The sequence below is a fragment of the Equus caballus genome, chromosome 2, assembly GCF_041296265.1.
Source record: "Equus caballus isolate H_3958 breed thoroughbred chromosome 2, TB-T2T, whole genome shotgun sequence".
NCBI classification, from domain to species: Eukaryota; Metazoa; Chordata; class Mammalia; order Perissodactyla; family Equidae; genus Equus; species Equus caballus.
In genome coordinates, this window is record NC_091685.1 from 113,647,622 (window position 1) to 113,674,036 (window position 26,415).

The following is a 26,415-nucleotide window of genomic DNA, read 5'->3' on the forward strand; positions in this document are numbered from 1 at the left end:
TTTTATTTTCTCTTTGATTTCTTTGTTCACCCATTGGTTACTTAATAGCATGTTGTTTCGTCTCCACGTTTGTGTTTTTTCCAGTTTTCTTCTTGTACTTGATCTCTAGTTTCACACCATTGTGGTCAGAAAAGATGCTTGATATGATTCAATCTTTTTAAATCTGTTGAGACTTGTGTGGCCTAACATGTGGTCTATCCTGGAGAATGTTCCATGTATCTTCTGCTGTTTTGAGGTGGATTATTCTATACAGATTTATTAAGTCCATCTTGTTTAATGAGTCATTTAAGGCAAATATTTCCTTATTGATTTTTCTATTGGGATAATCTATCCCTTGCTATAGGTGGGGTATTAAAGCCTCCAATTATTATTGTATTGCCGTCCACTTCTCCCTTTAGATCTGTTAATATTTGTTTTATACATTTTGGTGCTCTTACATTAGGTGTATATACATATTTATAAATGTTATATCTTCTTGCTAGATTGACCCCTTCATCATTATGCAGTGCCTTTGTCTTTTATCACAGTGTTTGTTTTAAAGTCTATTTTGTCTGATATGAATATAGCTACACCAGCTTTCTTTTCATTTCCATTTGCATGGAATATCCATCCCTTTACATGCAGTCTGTGTGAGTCCATACTTCTAAAGTGAGTCTCTTGTAGGCAGCATATAGATGGGTCTTATTTTTTTAATCCATTCAGCCACTCTGTGTCTTTTGATTGGTGAAGCTACTCCACTTACATTTAAAGTAATTATTGATAGGTATGTACTTACTGCAATTTTGTGAATTGTTTTCTGGCTGTTTTTGTAGTTCTCTCTGTTCCTTTCTTCTTCTCTTTCTCTCTTCCTTTGTGGTTTGATGGTGTTCCTTGGTGTTATGTTTAGATTCCTTTCTCATTTTCTTTAGTGTATTTACTGCAAGCTTTTTCTTTCCGGTTACCATGAGGTGCACATACAGCAACCTATGTATATAACAGTCTCCTTTAAGTTGATAGCAACTTAAATTTAAACACATTCCAAAGCTTAACATTTTTACTCCCCCCTCTACATTTTATATTTTTGATGGCACATTTTACATCTTTTTATTTTATGCACCCATTAACTAATTATTGTAATTTTAGTTAATTGTACTACTTTTATCTTTTGACTTTCATACTTGCTTTAAAAGTGCTTGATCCACTACCCTTACTAAAAACTTACCTTTTCCAGTGAGATTATTACTTTCATATGTTTTCTTGTTATTAATTAGTGTCTTTTCTTTTCAGCCTAGGGAAGTCCCTTTAACATTTCTTGTAAGGCTGCTTTAGTGTTGATGAACACCTTTAGCTTTTGCTCATTTGGGAAACTCCTAATCTCTCCTTTAATTCTGAATGATAACCTTGCTGGGTAGAGAATTCTTGCTTGGAAATTTTTTCATTTCAGCACTTTGAATATGTCATGCCACTTCCTTCTGGTCTGTAAAGTTCCTGCTGAAAAATCTGTTTATAGCCTTATGAAGTTTCCCTTGTACATGATAAATTGTTTTTCTCCAACTGCTCTTAAGATTCTCTCTTTATCATTAATTTTACCTTTTTGATTACAATGTGTCTTGGTGTGGTTCTTTTTGACTTCATCTTACTTGGAACTCTCTGGACTTCCTGGATCTGGATGATTGTTTCCTTTCTCAGATTAGGGAAGTTTTTAGCCATTATTTCTTCAAATACTTCTTCTGATCCTTTCTCTCTCTCTCTCCTCTTTCTGGGACCCCTATAATGTGAATGTTATTCTGCTTGATGTTTTGCCAGAGGTCCCTTAAAGTACCCTCCTGTAAAAAATTTTTGTTTTCATTTTGCTGCTCTGTTTGGGTGAGATTCATTGCTTTGTCTTCCAGCTCACTAATTCATGCTTCTACTTCATCCATTCTGCTATTAAACCCCTCGTGCATTTTTCAGTTCAATTTTAACTTTTGATTGATACTTTCTTATATTTTCTCTCTTTGTTGAAGTTCTCACTGTGTTCATCCATTCTTCTCCTGAGGTCAGTGACAACCTTTATGACCATTATTTTGAATTCTTTATCAGGTAGGTTGCTTATCTTCATTTCCTTAAGGTCTTTTTCTGGGAATTTGTCTTGCTCTTTGATTTGGAACATATTTCTCAGTCTCTTAATTTTGCCTGACTATCTGTGTTTGTCTGCATCTATTATGGGAAACAGCTACCTCTCTCAGTCTTGAGGGGGTGATCTTGTGAATTTCTGCAGTGGTGATGATGATCCATGGGGCCCAGAAGTGCAACCTCCCCTGGTCTCCAGACCAGGTGCTCAAGGGGCATCCTTCACATGGACTGCTTGCCCCTGCCAGCTGTGGTGACATGCTTGCCCAGTGCAGTTGTGGTGTGGCTGCAGCACAGGGTCAGCAGGGCTCAGGGCGTTCATGCAGCCCAGTTGTAGCTCTGCTGCTGCATGAGGTGGGCTGTGCATGGGGTTCTCACCCCGTCTGGTTACAGCGCAGGTGCTATACAGGGAGATAGAGGCGTGGTATGCTTGTCTGGCTCAGTTGCAATGCAGTTGCTGCATGGGGTGGGTGGGGTTTAGGACTTGCTTGGCTCAGACGCAGTGTGTCTGCTGCACAGGGAGGGCAGGGTGCAGGGTGCTCACCTGTCCTGTTGTGGCACAGCTGCTGTGTGGAGTGGGCAAGGTGCAAAGTATGCCCACTGGTGTTAGCAGGTTTAAGGGAGGACACCAAAAGTGGTACCCACTAGTTCTGTCATGACCACGTTAGAATGAGATTGCAAAAATGGCATCCAACCATTGTTTCTGTCCCCAGAGAGATTCACTGAGAGAGTGCCTGCCTCTCCATCGGCCGCATTAGGATTAGTAAGTGGGTCTCCCTCACTTATGCTCTAGGCACTTTTCAAACGTGCTGGATCTCAGGGCAAATGGGTTTCTGCAAGCCCTTTAAGAGCAGATTCTCCATTTCCTACAGTTCTGCATTTCCCCTGGACTTAATTCCTGTTGATTTTCAAAACCAGACATCTTGGAGGTTTGTCTTTCTGGTGCCAGACCCAACGGTCAGGGTGCTTGATGTGTGGCACAGCCCCTTCACTCCTAAGGGAAAGTTCCATATTTGGGGATCTTTTCCTGACTGTGGGACATCACACTGGGGTGGGGTCCAGGGGGAGACCAAGTCTCTGCCTCTCCTACCCTTCTTGATGCATCTCTTTTATCTTTGTTGCAGAGGTGCTGTTCATCCAGTTCTCAGGTCCTTTTCAGAGGAAAATTACTCCATATGTAGCTGTGAATTTGTTGTGTCTGTAGTAGAAGGGGAGTTTAAGGTCTTCCTACACTGTCATCTTGAACCTCTCCCTAGCATCTTAAGTGTTATCATAATACATAAAAAATAGAACAAGCTCAGAGTTTGGGCTGCTCTTCCCAACATCTCGTAGATTTGACCAACACTATCCTGTATTGTAAGCTTGCCATCTCATATTTAATCTGTACCACCATTTCATTCTTCCTCCAAGTAAGTCATCACCTCAATTCTTGCTTCAAAATGTCTTGCTCTGATATGTACCTTCTTATTCAAACTCTCTTGCATTCATCAAGTCCAGGATCTCAACCTCCTAGGCCTGCATTGCTAAAATATCCATCATAGCCTACTGCTTTTCAAAGAGTGATTTAAGAACTTGCATCAGAACCATTTGGGATTCTGGTTTAAACATGCCATGTCCTAGACCCCTTAAAGTAGACCAGCTCTGTCCAACAGAAACATAACACAAGTCACATAAGTAATTTTAAATGTTCTTGTAGTCAGATTAAAAACTAAAAAGAAACAAGCAAAATTACTTTAATAATATATTTCATTTAATCCAATGCCTGTAAAATATCATTTCAATATATAATTAATTTAAAAACATATCAACGTGATATTTTACATTCTTTTTTTTTATACTGAGTCTCTGAAATCTGGTATTTCATAATTGTAGCATATCTCAGTTGGGACCAGCACATTTCAAACGCTGAAGCAGCCACCCGTGGCTAGCAGCTATGGTACTGGACTGAATCAGACTTGGGGAAGGGGGAACAGAAGCAGGAAAACCTATTCTTAGCAAAATACCCAAGTGATTCTTTCACATTCTCAGGTTGAGGACTACGACTCTAGACTGTTCTGTAGACAATCCATTCTACAAGCATTACCGAAATTACACTTGAAAAAAACGTCCCTTTAATTATTTCGATCCTAAGAACCTAGAAATCTCTGGTACCTCCAGTTCAACCCACTCAGACGGGTATTGAGGTGGCCTCACCTCATCCATCTGAACTGCTGCCCAATTTGGAAAATGGTCTAGGTTCTTCTGTGATATTTTCCCAGGCGACTATTCAAACGCTCATTCATTCAACAGATATTTGTGGAGCACCAACCACTAACTATCATCATGAATCCTCCCCCAAAACAAGGAAGATAATTCACAAATCATTATAGAATCCTAACCATGTAATTCTTTTCACTGTAGTAATGAAAGCAATGCCCTGAAACATGCTATAAGATGCTATGAAAATGCATAAGAGCAAGATCTTAGAGTCTGAGAGGGTCAAAGAAAAACTTTTTTAATGTAGTAACATTTAAGTTAAAAAAAGAATATAAACATAATTCGAAATTTGAACAGATAAAATGACTTTCTAGGCAGAGGAAAGCACATTATGAAAAACCATGCGCTGGGAGAGTTACTAAAGGAGCAGGCAGATTAGGAAAGTAATTGGAAAGGGGGCTGCCGAGGGAGACACAAGGCAGATGAGTCAAATTTGTGAGCCTTCAATTTTTCTTTTTTTCCCTCAAGTCTGCATATTTAAACAAAACTAGATTACAAACTCCTCAAAAAGCACAGACCACACCTTCTAAGCCTTAATTATTTCTATCTCCTCACAGAGCACAAAGGAAGTATTTAATAAACACTTCCTCTATACATGCAAAAATATATTTTGCTAGGCTTTTAAATCCAGATTCTCCAAAATTATACTAACAACTATTTGCATCTTTGGGTAACTTACAAACAATATTACTTCAAACCCAAGGAAGTCTTTCCTGAATTGCTGACTATTAACATGAAGTCGCTTGGAAAGAGAGACAACTTTTACATAGATCAAGGTGGCATCATGCTTGACTAGCATGATGCTGTAACCCAAGTTAACAGCAGAAGGAGCGAAAAGATGGTGATTTAAACACACAGACACACACACGTACCACAGAGGCTAAAGGATGTAAGGAAAATATCTTCTTGGGTCAAGTCAGGTTATTACCTATTAAACCCATGTTTAAATCTTCAAACTGAACAAAATCTGATATATGACACTGTGATAGGCAGAATTCTAAGATGGCCTCCAAAATTCACAGTATCTAGGGAGCAAGCACATCCTACACAATTCCTTTCCCTTGAGTGTCGCCAGAGCCCGTGAACACGAGGGGATATCACTTCCTGGGATTAGGTTCAGGCAGAAAATATCTCACTGCGACTGACCTAATCCGGTCAGTCCTTCAAAGAGACCTCGCTGAGGTCAGAGAGACTAGAAGCGTGAGAAGGCCTATGCAAGGGCCACCTGGCAAAGGCACAAACCAGCCCCTGGCCAACAGCTAGAGAGACAAACAGGACCTCAATCCAAGAACCACAAGGACATTAATCCTGCCAACCACCAAGGGGCTTTGAAGAGGACGCCAGATCTCGGATGAGACGCCACTTGCAGATGCCTTTATTTCAACCTTGTGAGACTCTGACCAGAGCACTCAGCTAGGCCATGCCCAGACTCCTGGGAAAACAAACGGTGTTGTCTAAACCACTAATTTGTGGCAATTTGTTATGCAGCAATAGAAAACTAATACACTCAGGCATTTCTCATATAATTAAATAACACAGTACGTCTGGTAAAGATTTCCAGACTTCATTTTACAAATAATTTATCTAGCTGCTTTAAGGGTAAAATTATTTCACAACTGGCATGAATATTAATTGTGCACTATCTCTTTGATACTTCTCATCCTAACATGAAAAGTTATGGAATTTGTGAGTCAAGTTTAGTGTCGATGGGCCTTTTTGGTGGGGTGACCTTACTCCTGACCAGCTACCCACGGATGGGTGGGGTGGACAGAGAGCAAGCTGGACCGCCAGCCGCCCCAAATCGGCCCTGCAGGGGGCTTGGGGTGCAGGTAAGCAAAGCCCAGGATGGAGGTGGACAAGGGAGAAAAACGAATGCGGTTTGGCCCTTTAACTCCTAACCCAGTTTCTCAGGAAAGGCCGCGCTCCCACAGCATCAAGCCCTCTAAAGTCGTGGCTCGGCTGCACGCCGCAGCTTAACGAACCCCTGAAGGATCCAGCCAAAGTTTCGACCGTCCGCTAGGGATCACCGGGGCCACGCAACATGCTGCCAGGGGACAGTTCATATCATTCTGAAAATCTTCACAACTCAGAAATTGTGCTCCTTGGTCGCTCAGACTGCAGGGCTAGGGAGCTGCCAATAAAACCAGATCTGCCATCTTTCCCCCTCGACTCTATCTAGTTGATCACAACAAGAAGCACCCGACAACCACCCACCAGAGCAGGACAACCCGAACGGCACGCCCACGCTTACCCACTGCGCCTGCGCGCCCAGCGGGCTCTGGCGAGGGCGGAGAGGACTCGCAAGGCCCGGCCGCGTGGGGCGGGGCTTAGCGGCTGGTCGCGCCTGCGCGGAGGGGCCGACGGCGTGCTGCGTCGTTACTTTTGAAACGAGTGGCGGGCAACTGCTGCGGGCGCCCCTGCTGCAGCTTTCCGCCGGGTGGGCGCGCGCCTCCGTCTGCGACCTGCCATGGCGTTGCAGCTCGCCCGGGAGCAGGGAATCACCCTGCGCGGGAGTGCCGAAATCGTAGCCGAGTTCTTCTGTAAGTCCTCGCGGAGGCCGGGGGCGGGGAGGCCTGAACTCAGGCCGTCCGGTCGGCCTGCTGCTCGGCTCCGAGGCGGGGAAGCCGGGGGACTGGGGCTGCCTCGAGTTCAAGCGCCCCGTGTCCCGGCCGCGTGTCCGGCGGGGGGAGGCTGGGAAGAGGCGGGTGCAGGCGTCTCCACTGGGCGCATTGCTAATGGCGGCGGCGGAGGCCTGGGAGCTGCGGAGGCCCGCCTCCCCGCGGTGTGGCCTCTTCCCCCGGGACGTTCTTTAAAGTGCAGATCCCCTGCCACAGCTAGAAGGACCCACAACGAAGAATATACAACTATGTACCGGGGGGGCTTTGGGGAGAAAAAAGGAAAAAATAAAATCTTAAAAAAAAATAAAGTGCAGATCCCCCCCCGCCCCCTCCCCCGCCCCCAGCGACTTAGGGGTAATGCGACCCCCGTGTAGGTGATTCACGGGTTGGCGGTGATGGACCTGGCCAGTCCCACCTTCTGCTAGAACCGGGCTGGACTTGAAAGGAGAAATGAGGAAAAAAGAGAGGGAGAGGTTTGCCTGGGGCATTGGACCAGTCAGTCAGTGGCTAACGCGCACGCCAGAGCCTCTTTTGACATCCTCTAACCACAGAATCTGAATTTGGACTTGGATTACAATGAGCTGAAATTTGGCAGTGGTAGATTAATGCAGTTTGTCATTTTTCTTTTATTGCCACAAAATGCAGGCATTGCTTTCTCTCTTTTACTTAGAAGCAAGATCTTAATAAATTTTCATGAAATTTTGTACCTACTCTACTTTCAGCAAGACACGCACAAACACGTGTGTGTCGGCATTTGCAGATATACCGTTAATGAAACCAAAGCTATGTCTAAATATATTTTATTTTCCGGAGGTATGAAGTGATAACAACTTTAACATTTTTTTTTTGTTTTCAGCATTTGGCATCAACAGCATTTTATATCAGCGTGGCATATATCCATCTGAAACCTTTACTCGAGTGCAGAAATATGGACTCACCCTGCTTGTAACTACTGATCCCGAGCTCATAAAATACCTAAATAATGTGGTGGATCAACTAAAAGGTATGCAGTTGTTGGAAACAGTTTTGAGTTTTGCTGCCCTTCTAGGATCCACATTTTTGGCCTCTTGGTGGTCATTTGTCAGCTCCGTACATAGAGGTGTAAGACACACAACCATCTCAAATACAGTGACTCCACTGGGAGGAAGCAAATAATGTAAATTGAAATCCCACCCTTCCGCCACCACATTTTGAGTGGGCTGAATATTTTGATGTTAGGAATCTGATATGGCTTAACAAAATAGTCTCCATGGACTCCCTGTGAAATGACTGTTGCAATTCCTGTGGCCAAACGGAACAAGTTGGAATTTTACGTAATCGTGATGGTGTTCATGATCTGAGGAAAATCCCCTATGCATTTTTAATGTGATACATATTCTGTAGCTGCTTGGAGTCGAAAGTTGTCCTTATTAAAATCAGGGAAAATAAAATTGGATTCAACCTGGGAACTAAACTTCAAAAAAAAAGAACTACTAAATAATAGAGCCCAGTAGAGTTTTCTTGTTTTTCACCTATTTCCATTTGTCTTTTTTAAATATCCTGCCTGCGAGTCAGTCAGCTTTTTCTCTCTGAGCACTCCTTTTTTTCCTTTAGCTCAGGAAGTTACTGGATTGTTGGATCAATATGTGCTCTCCATCTATTCCTTTTTCCTTCTTCTAGAATTCCTATTAGTTTCTCTTTTGTGTTTCTCAGCACTTAATGATTCTCACTTCTGATTTTTCTGTGTTGTAGGATGTGTCTCCCTTCTCCCCATTTGATCTTCCAAAATACTAGTTCCAAAAAACACTACAGTGGTCATCTTTTTTTTTTTTTTTAGTTTTTAAATTCATGAATCATGTATATATTTTGTTTCGTTCAAGTAGCTTCATTTTTAAAATTTCTTCATTGTATTTTTATTAACCTCAGGGCTAAATCACCCATAGTTATTTATAGGGCTGTCCTCAAGACTCTTTGGCCTGGAAACCTCTAGGCAACTATAGAGCTCTGTCTTCATCTCAGTTTGATGGAGAAGCAAGACTTACCTAAGCTAGTTTTTTGGTTTGTCACCTTGGAAACCACACAGATGACATTTCACCTCAGATGTATCTAGACCTTCCTATTTAACGTCTCCCTTTTTTTTAGTTAAAATGAAGGAATTGCTCTCCTTAGAGGCAGATTGTTCAGTGTGTTTTGAATCCCATCCCTCTAGCCTCCTTAGGGACTTTACCTTATTTCTCCTGTCTTTTTGACTTTGTTTTAATTTGGATTATTCCCATTGGTTTCATGTCTCCAATTTTAAAAGAAAAAAGTTACCACCTAATCTCCTTTTCAGAGCTAAACTGATAAGAAGTTGTTGATATATGCCCGGGGTCAGCAAGAATATTTTCACATTTTTAAAGAGTTGTTTTAAAAAGAATATGCAGCAGAGACCTAGGTAGCCCACAAGCCTTAAGTATTACTAAATTATTTTCACCCTCTTTAAAAACAAACTCTGCTGGCTGCTGAATCTACTATCCCAATTTCCAAGATTAATCCAGGGCACAATCGCAGGCCTTCTCACTGTAATCTCTCTCTAGATGATCTCTCACATGTTCCTGGCTTCACTATCAACCTTTGTATAGTTGACTCACAAACTTATATCTAACCCAAGTCTTTCCCAACTCTAAGCTCATATACTGAGTGGCTCTCTTGATATCTTCATGTGGCTATCTCAGAGATGCTTCAAACTCAGCATTTTAGAAGTTAAATTTAGGATCATCTCCATTTCACTTCTCTTTGCTCACAGTGAGTGGATCAACCATCCAACTAGTGATAGAAGCCAGAAACTTGGGAGCTATCCCCAAATCATTCCTCTTCCTTACTCTCCTAGCTAATCCAGTAAATCTTAACAACATCAATCTCTTGAATCTGTCTACTGCTCCATCTCTACCAGTGTATCCTCCAACAAGCCTTCATTACCTCTTGCTTGAATTTCTAATTAACTGGTGTTCTTAGATCCCCTTTACCTCCAGTCCGCTTTCTGCATGACAGCCAGACTTGATGGTTTGGAAGTACAAGTCTAATTACATCACACCCTGCTTTAAACACAGTAATGACTTCCCTGGTTTTTGAAGTATAATTTCTTTAATTTGGCCCACGTGGCCTTGCATAGTCTGGCCCCTATTCATCTTGCCAGACTTCCTTGTTCATTCTCTTTCTTAAGTGCAACTGTATTGGCCTTCTTTCAGTTCTCTGGTCAGATGCTCTTCCTTTTTTGAGTATGTAATTATCATTTCACCTGTCTCAGTGCCGTGATGAGGTTGATGCCCGTCTCCTGCACTCTTACCTTGGATCAAGATGAAAGTACCACATTAGTACTCTGCTCAGCACCCGCTCCTATAGCTGGTACAAATACAGAGAATTTGAAAACAGAATCTAGTGATGGGGTGGTTTTTCTGTGCAGGTTGGAAGAGTTCCAAAGTCCCAGTGGTAAGAATTTGCTGAGGTGGGACCTGAGAAGTGGCTTTGTAATGCAGTGGGCCAACAAAGACACCTTGTGTGTTGCAGATTGGTTATACAAGTGTTCAGTTCAGAAGCTGGTGGTAGTCATCTCAAATATTGAAAGTGGGGAGGTCCTTGAAAGATGGCAGTTTGATATTGAGTGTGACAAGACTGCAAAAGATGACAGGTAATCATGAATTAAATTATTTCCACTTTCATATATTTTTTCCAAAACTTGTTTTCTTTACTAAATGTGTTCTGATTATATTGAATTAGTTTCATATTAAGGTATAGTTTGTTTCTAAGATATGTTTAATTTGATCCTCAATCTCTTGTGGAAAAGAATTTTGCTCACTTTAGCATATCAATGATTTGTATAGAGAGTGTACTTTTAACATAATTGTCTTTGGTCTAAATTGGTGACTTTCACACTTGAGTATTTATGGTGGTATATGCAAAACTACACATGATGTGCTAGATGGGCCATTTAATGAATTGTTTAAAGGTACTTTTAACCATAAGGTGTTGTCCTAGACTCTCCCAGCTTAAGGTGCAGCTCTACTCCTCTTCATTTAATGCCACAAACTTCCGGAGACACTTCATAAACTCTGAAGTTTGCAGGCCTCCTGGATGGGAAATGCCCATCGTCATAAGCTAATGTCTAGCATTGGCCTAGGCCCGCTTACCTGTAAACTCGGAACCATTTCTCATAATGAAATGTAGTTTGCCTCTGAGGCCTTTGGTCTATTTTAGGACATTTTTAGCTTATAAAAATAATTCGACTTAAAATTTAATATCTTATTGGAGGCAATAGAGAATTAGACACTCAGGCATTACTAAAAATGACAAAATGATTATACCAATTAAATGTTTTAGATACGCTTTGTTATTTTTATTTTAAGAAGTGATGACATTTTCCTAACTTGAAGCACTTGACATATTTTCTAATCGTGTGATACTGAATGACCTGATACTAAGACCAACCCCAAAAGGTGATTGGAAGGATAGATGAAATAATAAAGATGTGTGTGGTGCCTATTAGAGTATAGGTCCTAAGGATATACATACACTCATTTTTTTAAAAATTCTTGTAATGTATGACTTGTTTGATTTTGGAAGGCTTTAATCAGATAAATAATCTTGCCAGTTTTTTAAATAACTTGTTAAAACTTAAAATGAATTAATTGATTTGGTTTCTTTGATAGTACACCCAGAGAAAAGTCTCAGAAAGCTATCCAAGATGAAATCCGTTCAGTGATCAGACAGATCACAGCTACAGTGACATTTCTGCCACTGCTGGAAGTTTCTTGTAAGTATTGTACAACTTCACATTCGCTTAAATTTGTTGGGGAAAAGACTAAGCTACTGCTTTAAGACTTACCCCTACATTAAATTTTTTCTTACCAAAATCACATAATATAAATGAGGAAAAAAGCATTATAAAGCAAAAGTAATGTTATATGCATTCTAGAAAATTTGGAAATGCTGAAAAGGAAAGCAATGACAGTATTCCACAGTACTCCCTCTTGAATCTTTTGATGTAGTTTCTTTCACTGTTTTTATTTTCTGCACATTTTTATGTCTGTAATTAAGACTGTGGCTCTGATTGTGTCTTGCTTCTCTTAGTTACCACTTCATTTATCAGATGGTTCCTGAATACCTACTGTATGTCAGACACTGTTCTGGGCACTAGGACGCAGCAGTCACAGAACCAAGATGTTAGCTTTCCTGTGGCTTATTCATGCTTATCCCATATGATTACACACTTTCTGCAAATTTTTAAAGGTTTTCTCATCAAAGAAAAAAACCTTGAAATTTTCATAAAATATTATATACAGAGTGCAGTATTTTCTGTACTAAAATAAATTTCCATTGAGGAAAAACAATTAACTAGTGATTAGAGACCAGGCTAAACTATGTTTTCTAACACTATAGGTGGATGAAAACGTGAGAGAGACACGGAGAGCAGTTTCACTTTTGAGGAAGTAATGTACTTTCACGGTTTTATCCCCGTTTTAGGTTCATTTGATCTGCTGATTTACACAGACAAAGATTTGGTTGTCCCTGAGAAATGGGAGGAATCAGGACCACAGTTCATTACCAACTCTGAGGAAGTCCGGCTTCGCTCATTTACTACTACAATCCACAAAGTAAATAGCATGGTGGCCTACAAAATCCCCGTCAATGACTGAATGAGGTCAGGACAATAATGTACTTGTAATTCTCAAATGTGGTTTTCCTGAAGGCAAGTCAACTATAGTTGATATGTTTTATTTCATTGGTTAATTTCTAGATGGGGAAAACTTGACATACTTTACTGAACTATGCATAGTTGTTCCATTTTTTTGGTACCTGTTTGACTTTCCATTGGGTTGCCATTATTTATTGCATGCTGTTCAGAGGGGAAGCAGGAGATTACATCAGCATTGTAATGTCAATTCCTTTGAAACTGGTAACTGTAGATGGAAAAACTTTTGCTATAAAGCTAAATGCCTTCCTCAACCAGACTTTTTGGTCAAGTAACTTGACTCAGAATATGGGGAGGGAGAATTTAAAAATAAAATACAGCAAAAGAACTCTGAGTATTCAGAAGCTTTGTTTAGATCCTGAAAGTAACTGTTATTATCCATAGGTAATGAAATATTGCTCCTATTAGGTCCTTTTGCCATTTATTTCATTTGTATAGTTTCCATATTAAAAAAATTTCCAATTATTTGATTTTAATTTATATAACTTGAACCCAAGAATTTATGGATATCTCTATTGGTTAAATTCCTGTGATACAGAACTCTTAAAAATGTCTTTATGTTTTATAAAATCAAGCTTTAAATGACGGTGAAATAAAGTTAAATGTGTATGTTTTAAATTTGTCTTGAAATATTTTTCTATTGATGTGGTGTTAATACAGTTAAATGGTAGTTAGGGTGGATTCTGTATGGCAGATGATTTCGCATGCCCACTCGGTTGTAGAGCCAAAGGATGCAAAGTTAAATCTTGGGGTACTCTCAGCTTAATGGACAAGCTTTGATTGTACTTCGGCGTACTTTGATTATACTACGTCTCATAACAGTAGATTTAAAATAAGCCTCTTTGTTTGTAAAACAGTAAATGTCATTTGGAATTAATTCAGTTTAGCACATGTTGAATTGGAGTGCCTTTCTACACGTTAAGCCTTACTGTCAGCCTAGTTTTCCTTATATACTTAAGCACTATGTTTATTCCTCTGCCTTCATTCATGTTCTCATCAGGTATGTTATTTCTAGCCAGTTCCCACCTATTTTTCTGAGGTCGGTTTAAGACAAACTTCTAAAAAGTCTTTTCTCATCTCTATTCTAAATCTTAGCTCATTTTGTAATAGTTCAATTTATTAACTGCTTAGTATCAGGCACTGTTCTAAGCTCTTTATGTATATTAATTCACTTAACGTTCACTATTAAGTAAATACATATAATCCGTATCCATTCATTCAAAAATTACATATTGAGCATCTATTAATGTGCAGAATACTGTGCCAACTGCCAGAATGAACGGAACAAAGTCCTGGCCTTTGTTTCATTTTTTGGAGGATTTGTAGAAAGGAGAGGAGAATATATGGTAAAGGACCATGAAATGTTCAAACAGGTTCATTTCCATATGTATTTGTCTTTGTTATTTCTCCTGGATAATCTTATCTCTTTGATCCAATTGTGTGCTTGTTAAGAATAAAGGACAATGTCTTTCATTTCATCTCAGTGTTCGACAAATAGGTGCCAATATTTGATGATGCGCATGGCGAAGGCTGTTGTGAAAGCCCATTTCCTAGAGAGTTGTTGGCGCTGTCTAGTTGAGCTCCACCCACAGGCCTTTTTTCTCAGAATAAGAGAAGTAGCTTTGCAGAAATGGAAATGATGTTGAATTAGGTATAGTCAAGAGTCAGGTTTCCAAACAACATGAGGTATATTACAAGTGGACACTATTAAGATGAAAACATTTGAATTCTCGGTCTATTCATTACCTCTTAACATTCGAAATATAGGTTGAGAAGGAAAAGAGAAATAGAACTTTAGTAAAAGTATGGAGAGAGTTGAAAAATGTGGTCCCATTTTAGGAAATGTGTTTGAAAATCTTTATAGAATGCAGTGACTGCTTCAGGAAACATTGAATGCCTCTTTGCTAAACAACGGGAATAGTAATTTCTGTCATCTATGTCTTTATTTGTCAAATTAAGTGATCCTAATATTACTACTTCTATTTGTGATTTATTATGCTACTGACTTCTTAAGAGTTATGTCCAGGAATTAATGCTCTGGATTTGCATGTTAGTCTCAATAATAGGAGCTTCTTCCATACAATCTGTGGCCTACAAGTTTCTCTATAGAACTAGATCTGCATCAGCTAGGCTCTTGTTTATCTGAAAACAGCAAAAACTGGCTTTGGAAAAATTCACTGGAAGACTATTAGCCGCATAGGGCACCGAAGGAAAGGCTGAAAACTGGAAAACCAGTGCAGCTTCACAGTTCTCAGTGACAAATTCCTGAATTCTGCATAACTTTATAAATAGACCACTGATGTTACCTGGTCATCTATCCCAATGACTGATAGTTTCAAGAAAAGCGACAATGAAAAGCTTTGTGTTTTAACAATCTGAGATGTAAGACTAAGAATTCTGTGAAATCACATTTTAAGTATTTTGAGCACTTCATCTCAGCCAACATTGTTAACAGAGTTAAATTAGATTTTTACGTTGTCTGCATGTTTATATTTACTCTTGTGAGGTTTCTGAGAGCTAGTTATGATCCTTTTTCATCCCTTACAGATCATGTATCAATTAAATATACATATCCAAGTTGAGTAGGAGCCAAGCTAAGCTTTATTGGTAAAACTAGATTGGAAAAGCTTTGGCCTGTGTCTCCAACTGGACTTGTCCCACCCTCCTACACTTTGAGGCTCACCTTAGCAGGCAGATGTTTAAACTGACAGTTGAAAGAATCGTGACCGACTCCCAGCCCATGTTGAACACAGAGAAGCCAACACTCCAAGAGAATCTGGTGGGCCTCTAGACTGGCCTAGACTTTGACTCAGTTTTGCTTACCATAGGCAGAGGAATGAAAACACGTTCCAGTCGAGCCCATCAAGGTCTGAAATAGAGCCCCAGCAGGGATTGAAGCACATTTGGTCTTCAGGATCGTTCTCCCAGTGTCCCCAATCGGAACAGTCAAGCCTTCGTGGGAAAGTTTACACTGAGGTATAACAGTCTCATGTATGAGTTGGCTTATGCTGCATAGCAAACAACTATAAGAATATCAACAAGAAGCCTTTTCCGCTGCAAGTCTGCAGCTCACATGTCTCATTCTACCATGGAAGGGGCAGTAGCTAGCCAGAACTCCTAAGGCTGAGCTTCAGAACTCTTAACACTGACACTTTTCCCACATTTCATTGGCCACAGCAAGTCATGGCTAAGTCAAACTTCAAGGGGGCAGGAAATTACACTCCTCCAATGGAGATGGGTGGAGGGATGTGTGAAAATCTGATGAAAGTGATCTAATCGACCAGAGGTTGATAAACTTGCTCTGTAAAAGGTGGATAATAGTTTAGATTTTGCAGGCTTATGGCCTCTTGGCCTAGTCAAGTCGGTCATTGTAGCTTGAAAGCAGCCTTAGACAATAGGTAAGCGAATGAGCATGGCTGCGTTCCAGTAACAGATAGGCGGGCTTCATCTGGCCCGTAAGTTGTAGTTTGCCGACCCTGTAATAGATCAGTTTGCTCTTCTGGTGACAAGTGTTCAAACCCCTCTCTAGCTCAGAATGTTTGATTTTGTGATATTTAAGGCTCACATTTAAAACACTGTCATTTGTTGTCTCCATCCATAGGATGTCAAGTTGGATCTTTCTCTATTTTACCTCAATCCCATATTCTCTGAAACAACTGGCTGTTCTTCTGAGGTACTCCTCAGGATACCCGACAGTGAATTTTGATCTGAAAACATGAGAAGGGAGGTTCTTTGGCATATGATGCATAAAAAGAGACTCGGAATAACATAAAGGCCCTATACCTCTATTTTTAATCGCTCTGTAAACATGTATGCTGAATAAATGTTTTTATGATTAGAATGCATTCAAGTTTCTTAGTTTCATAACCCTCATATATATTTTAGAATATAGACTCAAAAATTATTAGCATAATGTAGGTATCCACATAGACATTATATTTTTTCCTTTACTTTCTGTTTTCATTTAGTTGCTTAGTCTGCAAAATTTATCTTAATTTTGTTATACAGCCATGTGTCGCTTAATGACGGGGAATTGTTCTGAGAAATATGCCATTAGGTGATCTCGCCGTTGTGCAAACAGCATGGACTGTACTTACGCAAGCCCAGATGATAATAGTCTATACACACCTCGGCTGTATGGTGCTATCTTATGGGAACACTGCCATACGCCATCTACCATTGACCAAAACATGTGGTGCCGGACTGACTGTACATGAAAGATCAGGACAGCTGTAATAATGCCACATTCTAATACCTATGTTTTCCACCAGATGTCACTAATGCTGTAATATTCAAATTAAGGTGAATTTCTTTGTCTCTAAAGACTATAATATTCAGCTTTTCTTATTGGAAGTTAACAGGATTTCTGGCTCAAAAAATATAAAGACATCAGGATGAAAAAATACAGTATCTGTTATTTGCTAGGTACTTTGCATGAATTATTTTATTTAATTCTCATGCTTTAGCGCACAAGTAGAATTGTGGGGTCAAGGGGCATGCCAATTACGTGGCATTTTTTAAAGTTTAAGCCTCTTGGGTCCACAGCCCAGGAAGCTCTTCTGACTCCCTAAGAAGCACATCAAAAGCAGTGTTTCTTCACCCTTTTCCTAACGGCTCTTACCTTTTACATCCTTTTAGCAATCGAGTGTCCAGAACAAATTGGTTTTCCTTTACTGTACCTTACAAAACTTGACCATGTCTCATTGGGTGAGTTCATGTTTACACTTTCCTCACATGACTTTAACCGCTAAATAGAAGGAACCAAAGACAGGGGACTTCATCTTAACCTTATCTATTGTTTAAAGAATAAACCAGGTGTGAATTTGTGAGTAGTTGTGAAACATAGTTTTCCAACTAATCAGAAGAATTGTTATTAAGTAACTTCAGTTACTCTTTGGGGAGTTAATTTTTGGCTTAATTTGTAAACAATAATTTCTTACTCTTTTTTACTAAATAAGTTATTTTGTTCAATGTAACCATAATAAAAGTTTGTGTTGGAATAACTATGGAACAGAACCTGTCTACTAAATTTCTAATTTTATTAGTTACATTTTCTAAAAACAGCTCTTTTGCGATCATTCCATTTTTCATGAATATGGCTTCATAGCAGTATTAACTGATGCTTATTTAAAAAAAAAAACAACTAGTTGGGAAAGCCACTTAATATCCACTCAAGTTGACAATCCTGTTCCAATCTGGCAAAAACACTGTAGCCCTAGCAACAAAACCATTAGGAAAGGCTTGGAGAGAAAAATGCCAGAGTTGACCCTCTGATTACACAAGTCAGTTTATGTTACCATTTCACCTATTTTTGTCCTCTTTGTCCATTTGATCTATTTTTATACTGGAGAAACATAGTTTCATTTATTTGTATAAAGTCCATTTTCATCTACTTTTATCTGCACCATTTTGCCATGCAAGCTTGTTTGCACAAGAAACTTACATCAGATCAAAATTGTTGTCTTGGAATTTTATCTGTGCTGAAAAAAGCCTCTAAGTATAAGCAAGACCACCCATACTCCACTTCCGTGCAAGCAAGAGATCTCAAATGTCTTTAAAAACTATCTAGCTATGGACATATCCAGTGCATGCCTAGACATGGATATGAATTTCTTTCTGAGTGGCAGTCTCAACTAGCCACGCTCGGGAGTTAGTGGTTTTAAAGATTGCGTCTGGGATGCCCAAGATCTTTGATGTCTAAAATACAATTCTTGGGTCACTGTGCACTCACTCATGATAGCCAATACAGCTCTGCAAAAACCGGTTCACAGCTTCCAGGTGTAAGAAAGGAAATTCATGGGTAATGATCATCTGCTGAGCGCCAAGCACCAATTAGGTACCTGTTCAGCCTGGTTGCTTCTAAGTGAATGGAGGTTGGGGTTGGTGGGGGAAGCGGGAGACGTGAGCCACAGCCTGTGGTCTTGGAAACTGGTGATGGGACATGGGGAGAGCCATGAGGCAAAGAAAATACTGAAGTCTGAGTCCCAAATGAGGAGTTCTCTGGAGTTAGAAACAGCCCAAAAACCTCCACTGAGGGTGGTGAGAAGAAAAAAGTGCAGAAAGAGAAGGAAGACTTGATCCAAAATGAAGGTTTTACAACTGCTGATGCCCAGAGAGTCCCAGAGGATAGCCGTGAAGAAACACCAAGGAGAAAGAAGCTTCAGAGTATCTTCAGCTCAGTTTGTGGGCAGGGAGGGGATCAGGCATCAATCTAGAGCATTACATGCATTATCTCAATCCTCACAACATCTCTGTGAGGATTATTATCCCCTTCTTACACATGTAAAACCTGAGATTCAGGAAGGCTAAGTAATTTGTCCAACTTCAAATATCCAGACTCCATCCCCAGGCCCGGCTGCAAAGCCAATATTCTTTCTACTATATCTCATTGCCTCTCAGACAAGGGAGGGCCCCCTGCTCTGGTGCGCCCGGATCAGCCAAGAAGACTACAATACCACATGAGTCTAACTCCAAGTTGGGGAAGTGAGGACTTGTAGCCACAATGTTACAGTATCAAGTTGCATCAAGTTTCATTAACACTTTTTCATAATAAGCTATCATTAAATGTTTATAAACATAGAGCATTTTCCTGTATAATAAGAGCGTTCATTTTCTTCCACCAACATTTTCTTCTTTCATTCTTTCAGTTATTTTTGTAACCAAATTCTGTGTTGAAACTTGGGCTTTTAACCAGTTTGAGACGTAGACACAAGAAACAGAAGGAGATTGATACGTATGTATTATCCAAATGACGGGGTTGCCCCGTAAAGCTGGGCTGAAGAATGAGGCTTAGACCTAAAGCAGAAATAGGGTTTCCTCCTCCTCCTCCATAAATGCGCTGTGGAAAGGTCAGACAACTTCAGTCTTCCTCACAAGCAAACTGCAACCTGGGAGTGAGCCCTGCCTGCTGAAAGCCACAGGCAGAAGTAGAAAGCACTTTACTTGAGCTCTTGTAGGTCTTAGAAAGATGCCTTCTTTGTAGCTTGGGATGGAGTGAGAGAGCAGGTAGAGAAAGGGGCCCCAAATATTTCTCCAGTACCACTTTCCGTTATCAGGATTGGAAGGGAAGCCTGAAGAGTGGCGTAACAAGCATGCCTCCCAACATTTGCCTGCTTTTTAATCTTTTGGTATACTACAGTGTGTTCCATTGGTGTTACGTGAGTTGATTTTAGGTAGCATGCAGAGAGGCATTTAAAAAATATTTATTAATTATGGTATGTATTTTAATCTGTATTTAGAAAAATATATAACATTTTTAACACATTTCATGAGCAAAAGATTTTAAAAATACACGGAATATTTAAAAAATATATCAGTATTAATATGGGTGATATGGAAATATAGAAAAATCATGAAGGCGGCACGCATATCTTCAAGGTTGGGAAGCAACTTCCTAACCCAATGTACTTAAGCAAGTCAAAAGTAAGCCAGCGTGGGCTGTCCCTAAGCAGGGCAGCCGCATGCTCACACTGTTACTGTGCTCCCGCCATGAGCCCTGCTTCTTTCTACACAGAGTCCCTCTGGAACTGCTGGTGGGCATTTCACTTTTTGCCCACAAGAGACTCCAGCAACATGAGTCAGACAGGATTCCTGCAGCACCCCAGCTGAAAATTCACTCCCTCTTCTATTTCTTATCACTAATTATGCCCAGTCATATTGTCCAAAATAGCTCACTAGAGTTTATGAATACAAGGACTAGATCAACAACATAAAAATGTCCAAATTTGAACAATATGAAACTCTCCTTATTATTCAACTTCCCCCGAATTACATCCCCTTGCAAATAAAAGCCCATCGAGATTAAAGTGCAAATGCCTTCATTCCCAATTTTACACGGTTGGCTCGTCTCAGCCAGAGGGTGTGACTCAGATCCCGGGTTCCTCCAGCTGCAGCTGTGTCCTGGGCTGTCCTTCACAGGAATGGATGTAGCTTCCTCAGCCTTTTCAAAGTTAATTCAAATTGCTAGTTAGTTCTACTCTCCAAGGAGTCAGTAGTCACAAAAGACACTGCAGCTCCACTATAGAAATTATCACAAGCAAAATTACGGCCCCAAATTAAGTGAATGGTGTGATGTCGTTCGACTTTGCCATTGTCAGCCAGAGAGCATGGCACATACCTTAGTGGTACCTGTGTTGGAGACAGCGAGGGCTATGAACAGCTGGGTTTCAGTCCTACGCCAGGCCAGCCAGCTGCATGGGCGCCAAGTCCACAGTGCAGATCTGTTCTCTCCAGGCAGAAACTGCCCATCAACAGTTGTGTGGCCACATGTCTAGCATGTGTGTGTATTTCTTTGTTTTGTTTTGTTTTGGTGACGCTTGTGAAGATCTCCCCACATATATTGCCTGCTTTCTTATTGAGACATTATTGCCTTCTTAGAAAATTTAGATACTCCAGTTTCTTCATTTCCTTGTGTCTAGTGTCTGGTGCTTTCTGCACTTCAGTGCAAGGTTGTGGTCGGTCTAGAGAGAACTTCGACTCCCCCATTCCTCCATGTATGTTCTCTTCAGGACAAGGTACCTTCTTCTCTTTGAAAACATGAGGAATGGGGTAACGGCTATCCCTCCACTCCCTTAGCACTAGATTTTAACTTAATAATATCCCACATTTTATTTACTCTGATAATAGTAATTGTCATCACTCTTCCATAGACTTTTCATTCCTACCTAGGCAGGCTGAGTTGGACCCAGCTAGGCAGTAGGAGACCAGAGTCAAGATTTTTTTTAAAAAAGTTAAAATACCAAGATCACAATAAGGGCCACTGAGTCAGGATTACTCTTGTCAAGAAGTAACAGAAGGATACCAATGTTTAGCAAAACTTTAAGGAGATTCCAAACATCATGGAGTAAAGTAGTCAAAACGTCGTATTCCAAAAGGATGGGCCATTGAAAAGACAGAACACAAGCACACACACAGAAAAATACCCCAGAAAACCTAAACATCAGGGCGGAGCCTTCTCTATTCCCTTCCACTGCTCCCTGTCTCCGTGGGACCTGACCGTTGGTGTAAGGAGAGAGGCTGCAGCTGGGGAAGGAAAGGGTGCCAAGAGCTACAGCTGTAGAAAGCCGGGTTTTTTCCTTTTAACTTTTAGAGTGTGGCATTAATGCACAAGTTTTAAAAATTCAAGCAGTACAGAGTGGTATCAAATGAAAAGTACATTCTCTACCTGACCTCATTCCCCTACTCCCCATTTCTCTTCCAGCTCCCAATTTCTAAACATTTTTTGTTCTGCTGGTGGTTATCATCGTACCTCTGAAATGTATGTTAATACTTCCATTTCTTGCTTATCAACTTTAGATAGTATCTATTAAAGAGGAGAATCTTAGTTCAGATTCCTTTATCCATCCACTCCTAAGCTTTTCCGGTTACACTAGTTTGATTCTTCTGGTGGTTGTCTGTGATTTTAAAGAATATGCTTAAACTCTGTATTTTGTCACATCGATTTTAGATAGTGTATCTCAATTCCTTGAGAAAAAATGTGTGTCTGACATTACCTTCCACATCTCTCTGCTGCTTTAACATTCAGACGCTCATTTTTTTCATTATTAATGTTAGTATGAGATTATCTTTTATAATTATCTTCCAAGTTTTGTTTATATGTTGATTCTACAAATTGAAATACCTTTTACATTATTCTAATTAGTAAACTACTCCTTAGTGAAGAGAAAAATATTTACTATTGAGGAAAAAAGGTAATCGTTAAAACTGCAAGGTCAAGTGGGATTCCTAAAACTCAATCTTCAAGACTTTCTATTAAATTATTAATGTGGCCAATCATGCCCTTAATTTCCAAGAAATCTTTCTCCTTCTTTGGTTGTTCTTGTTACATAGCTATCTATTCTTTCACTTCTTGACTCTGAAGATATTAGGTGGGTTTTTTTTTCTTTTTTTTTTTTTTAAGATTTTATTTTTTCCTTTTTTCTCCCCAAAGCCCCCCAGTACATAGTTGTATATTCTTTGTTGTGGGTCCTTCTAATTGTGGCATGTGGGATGGTGCCTCAGCGTGGTTTGATGAGCGGTGCCATGTCCGCGCCCAGGATCCGAACCAACGAAACACTGGGCCACCTGCAGCGCAGCGCATGAACTTAACCACTCGGCCACGGGGCCAGCCCCCTAGGTGGTTTTTTTTGATCAATTATTTTTTTCTGTTCTCTTAATTATCTGTTTTCTTCAAGAGTCAACTGTCATATCTATTCCACTTGGACCTTCTCATTTTTGCTGTTGGTTTCTTCTAAATTTTCTGGGTTTTTTCCATATATATTAATGATGATCAGTGATGATCAATATTGGTAGTGTGATTTTCCATTGTGGTGTCAGACCTCGCCCTTGACTAAAAAGATGGATGGCAGGCTTATGTACATGTAAACTAGGAATACTACTTGAGAGTACATTTAGATATTTTGTTTATCGTGTGTTTTTTTGAAATTTGAAATCGATTTTTTGAAATTTGAATTTTAAGTATATGGCATTAAAATATCATTTATCTTGTTTACTTAGTTTTTTGGCACACCCTCAAATTTTTTGTGCCAGTCTTCACTCGGTCACTACAGTATCTGCCTTGGACCAAGGGCCTGGAAAGTTAAACGTAATTTCCAGGGATGGTCAGCAGAGGACAGCAAAGGGTAGTGGAGCAGGTGTTCACTGTCAAGCCCTGGGCATCCCTCTCTTTTCCCTCTCTTTGTGGGGGTCAAAATCAATTCGCAGAGGGTAGGAGGTCCAGAGAGCCAGAATCAGGAAAGAAATTACTCACATGTTGGGGATCCAGCTGAAGAAGCAGTGGAAAGCTTTAGCCACAATTCACAACCTGGTATCTGTCACAGAGACATGGACAACTAGACATCAGGAGGTCAATCAGCAGTCAGAGCACTTTCACAATCCTGACTGCTCCTCCCCACCCATCTAAAGCCCCAGGTCTGGGTCTTGAAAGGGACAAGGGTTTACTTTCCACCTTGGGAGCTGATGCAAACTTCCTGTCTGAGAGATGGTCCATGCTACCAGCAGGGGCTAAGGGCTCCACAAGCAGGACAGGGCAGGACAGATTGAGCGGGCTCTGGGCACCAACTGCCGATGCTGACAGTTCATGAAAACCCTCAGATACATGCCAGTTAAATAATTTGGGAGCCAACCTCAACGTACTATGGCTTCAAATGTATTTCCTTCCCTCCTCCAGAGGGCAAACATTGTTTATTGTGGAAACATTTTATGACTTTGAAATTAGACAAATTGGATTCTGTGAATTGTTACGTATGCGGCTCTCAGTTAACTTTACTGAGCCTGTTTCTCCACCTGCAAACATGGAAATAATGATTCTTATCTCACAAATCTGCTTCAAGGAAATGAGATGATGCACATAAACTGCCTGGCGAGGAGCTTGGCAACTTGTGGCTTATCGGTATTACCACCTGTTCTCTCTCCCTCTCTTTGGTCATGGAAGAATACCCGTGGAAAAAAAAAAGAATACCCGTGATATTGCTTTGCTATTTTTGAATATCTAGTCTCACTGTCTCCTATAAGCATAACTAACAAGAACTGAGGGATTACTGTGTTAGGTACCACACTAAGTTTCCCGTGTATTATCTCATTTAATTCTCATAACAACCTTGTGGAGCAGGTACTTTTATCATCATCTCTATTTCACAGATGAGGGCATTGAGGCTTTAAAGTGTAACTGGTTTTCCCAGTGTCACGTGGGTAGTAAATACTGAGGAGGGATTCAAAACCAGGTAACTGGATTCCAGACCTCGAGCTCGACTCTACACAATCTATTTTCCAATATAGACATTTAATCAAAGATTTAAAAATCTAAAAGAGAAAATAGAAGAAAGAAAATAGTCTTGTCTTTGTGATGTGCTTAATGTTGGTATTATTGGCATAGGATCACCTTAGACTAACTCTTGTATTTGATATTTAGGGTGAAAAGCTCAGTGTTCAATGAAATAAATGAAAACAGACTCTGTGACTGTTATTCCATTTAGAGCTCTTTCATGAAATCAAAAGAAATACCAATGGCGTTTTGGAAGAAATTAAGTGTTAACCGTTACATGTAAAGATAACTATCACATGACTGAGGAAAGTTCCCTTGATCTTTCTAAGAAAAAGTTTTCTCTCCTCTGCTTCCTTACAAGGGGAAGGTGGTGTCAAAGCAGCACTTCTTTCTCAATGAATCCTAAAAAAACAGTCCCTCGCAATCCTGTTTTTATATAAGAATCACTCAAAAAGCTTTTTTAAACTACAGATCTTCCGGATGTGATGACTCAGGACCCCTGGGGAGGAGGGCCTGAAAAGCTCCCCTGGGCGATTCTGATGCCTATCACGACTGATCGTCAGGAGCTGGACTCTAGAAGCAGAGAAGTTTTCCTGGCCTCCAACCTCTCTGGACAGGAGAGGCTGAGAAGGGCAGACCATCAAGGAACTGGAGGAGGTGCAGAGATAAGTCCGCCGACGTTTCTTACCTTCAATAGACTCAGTTGGATGCGTGATGGGAGGCCAGAGAGCATTGCCCAATGAGGCTCCGTGGTTCTAAATACAGTCAAGCATGTCCAGACGAGCTTCGTCCCTTTCAAAGTGGGTAGAAGTCTCCGGAGGCCACTGTCATTATGCCGCTTCCATGCTAATTTGGTTTTAAGATGAGAGGCTTTAACAAGGTCCCAAAAGACTAAAAGGACCTGTACTTCTGGCCTCTATAGACCTTTCCATGCTTATTTCATTTCCCTGTACCTTCTGTTAGGGTCTGCAATCGAGCAACTATTTCACGTCTCTGGAACTTCATATCCTTGAATTCTCCCTCTTCCACATGAAGAGTGAGACATCCCCTCCCGACACCTACTCCCTCCCCTTCCCTTCTCTCCCCTCTCCTTTCTCTCTATTTAATTCCGAATTATCCTTAAAGCTCATTTCAAATGAGCTCTTCAAAGAAGCCTTACTTGCCTGCCCTCCCCACAACTGAAATCGGGTGTCAGGTCCTCTTTTCATTTCCCATCTCACTCTCCAGTCTTTCTCTACGGCACCCACCAGAGTCTGGCCTTCCACGGTGAGTGGTGGGACCCTTCACTCCATTTGTGTCTCCCCCATTCACATCTAGGTCATGTGGTTTTGTGAGAGTTGGTGGGGTCCCTTTTGCTCTCTGCTCCCGGTCCTAGCCAAGTGCCTTTTTCCTGGTACAGGTTCAAACACTGTTGAACGAATGAAGTCAATGAAAGACAGACTGTTTTAAATCATCTTTTTTTCCTCCATCTGCGGCAGAAAACAATTTCATTCCTTCATTCAATAACATTTTCTGAATTCCTCCAATGTGTCAATGCCAGTGAGAGTTAAACAATAAATCAAATACCGACTCTTTCCTCGAAGTCCTTAGAGACTAGTGTGGAATAAAAGATAGGTATTCAAATAACTGTTAGAGGAGCCTATAAGGGCAACCACAAATTTGTTAGAAGGATCAAATTTCAGTCCTCCATAGTTGTCCAAGGAAACAGACCGTCCCTGTGAGAAGAGGTTAGAGGGTCACTCTCACTCTGCTGTGTGACCTCCCCAGGCAGCCGGAGTTGAATCCTTTGTGCTACATCATGGCTGCTTGGATTCAAAGGATCTCACCTATCTGGGCAGCAGCCTCTTCATTTATAAAATGGACAATTTTCTAGTAGGAAGAAAACACTATCTTCACATAAAATGTTTTAGCAGACTATGGTAGGTTCCATAACACTGAAGAAGATAGATGGCAAATAAGCACATGAAAAGATGTTCAGCATC

At 40.5% G+C, this 26,415-nt stretch overlaps 2 protein-coding genes and 1 long non-coding RNA gene across 5 annotated transcripts in view; 2 read left to right on the forward strand and 1 right to left on the reverse strand.

The window, feature by feature from the left end:
- LOC138923088 (uncharacterized) overlaps positions 1-6,727 on the reverse strand; it is a 50,661-nt gene extending 43,934 nt beyond the window's left edge. Inside the window, exon 1 of the long non-coding RNA XR_011436215.1 lies at positions 6,599-6,727. This is a non-coding gene — a long non-coding RNA (uncharacterized lncRNA). The remainder of the gene's footprint in view (positions 1-6,598) is intronic.
- MAD2L1 (mitotic arrest deficient 2 like 1) lies at positions 5,505-17,676 on the forward strand. 3 transcript variants are annotated; one of them, XR_002806547.2, is made up of 7 exons: positions 6,631-6,887; positions 7,822-7,968; positions 10,491-10,611; positions 11,630-11,733; positions 12,444-12,621; positions 15,501-15,648; positions 16,274-17,676. XR_002806547.2 is itself a non-coding variant. In XM_014737987.3 (6 exons), exons 1-5 carry the CDS (start codon positions 6,815-6,817, stop codon positions 12,614-12,616), a joined length of 618 nt encoding a protein of 205 aa, XP_014593473.1. In that variant the 5' UTR covers positions 6,631-6,814; the 3' UTR covers positions 12,617-12,621; positions 15,501-17,676. The 3 variants fall into 3 exon arrangements, 2 of the variants coding, with proteins under 2 accessions (XP_070115799.1, XP_014593473.1); XM_014737987.3 differs by having other exon boundaries at positions 15,501-17,676; XM_070259698.1 differs by lacking the exons at positions 15,501-15,648; positions 16,274-17,676 and having other exon boundaries at positions 5,505-6,887; positions 12,444-13,290.
- Positions 17,677-24,910: 7,234 nt separating this feature from the next.
- LOC102150444 (rho GTPase-activating protein 20-like) overlaps positions 24,911-26,415 on the forward strand; it is a 50,375-nt gene continuing 48,870 nt past the window's right edge. The window contains exon 1 of the mRNA XM_070259700.1: positions 24,911-25,090. Coding sequence (XP_070115801.1) covers positions 24,919-25,090 — 172 coding nt within the window. The 5' untranslated portion in view covers positions 24,911-24,918. The remainder of the gene's footprint in view (positions 25,091-26,415) is intronic.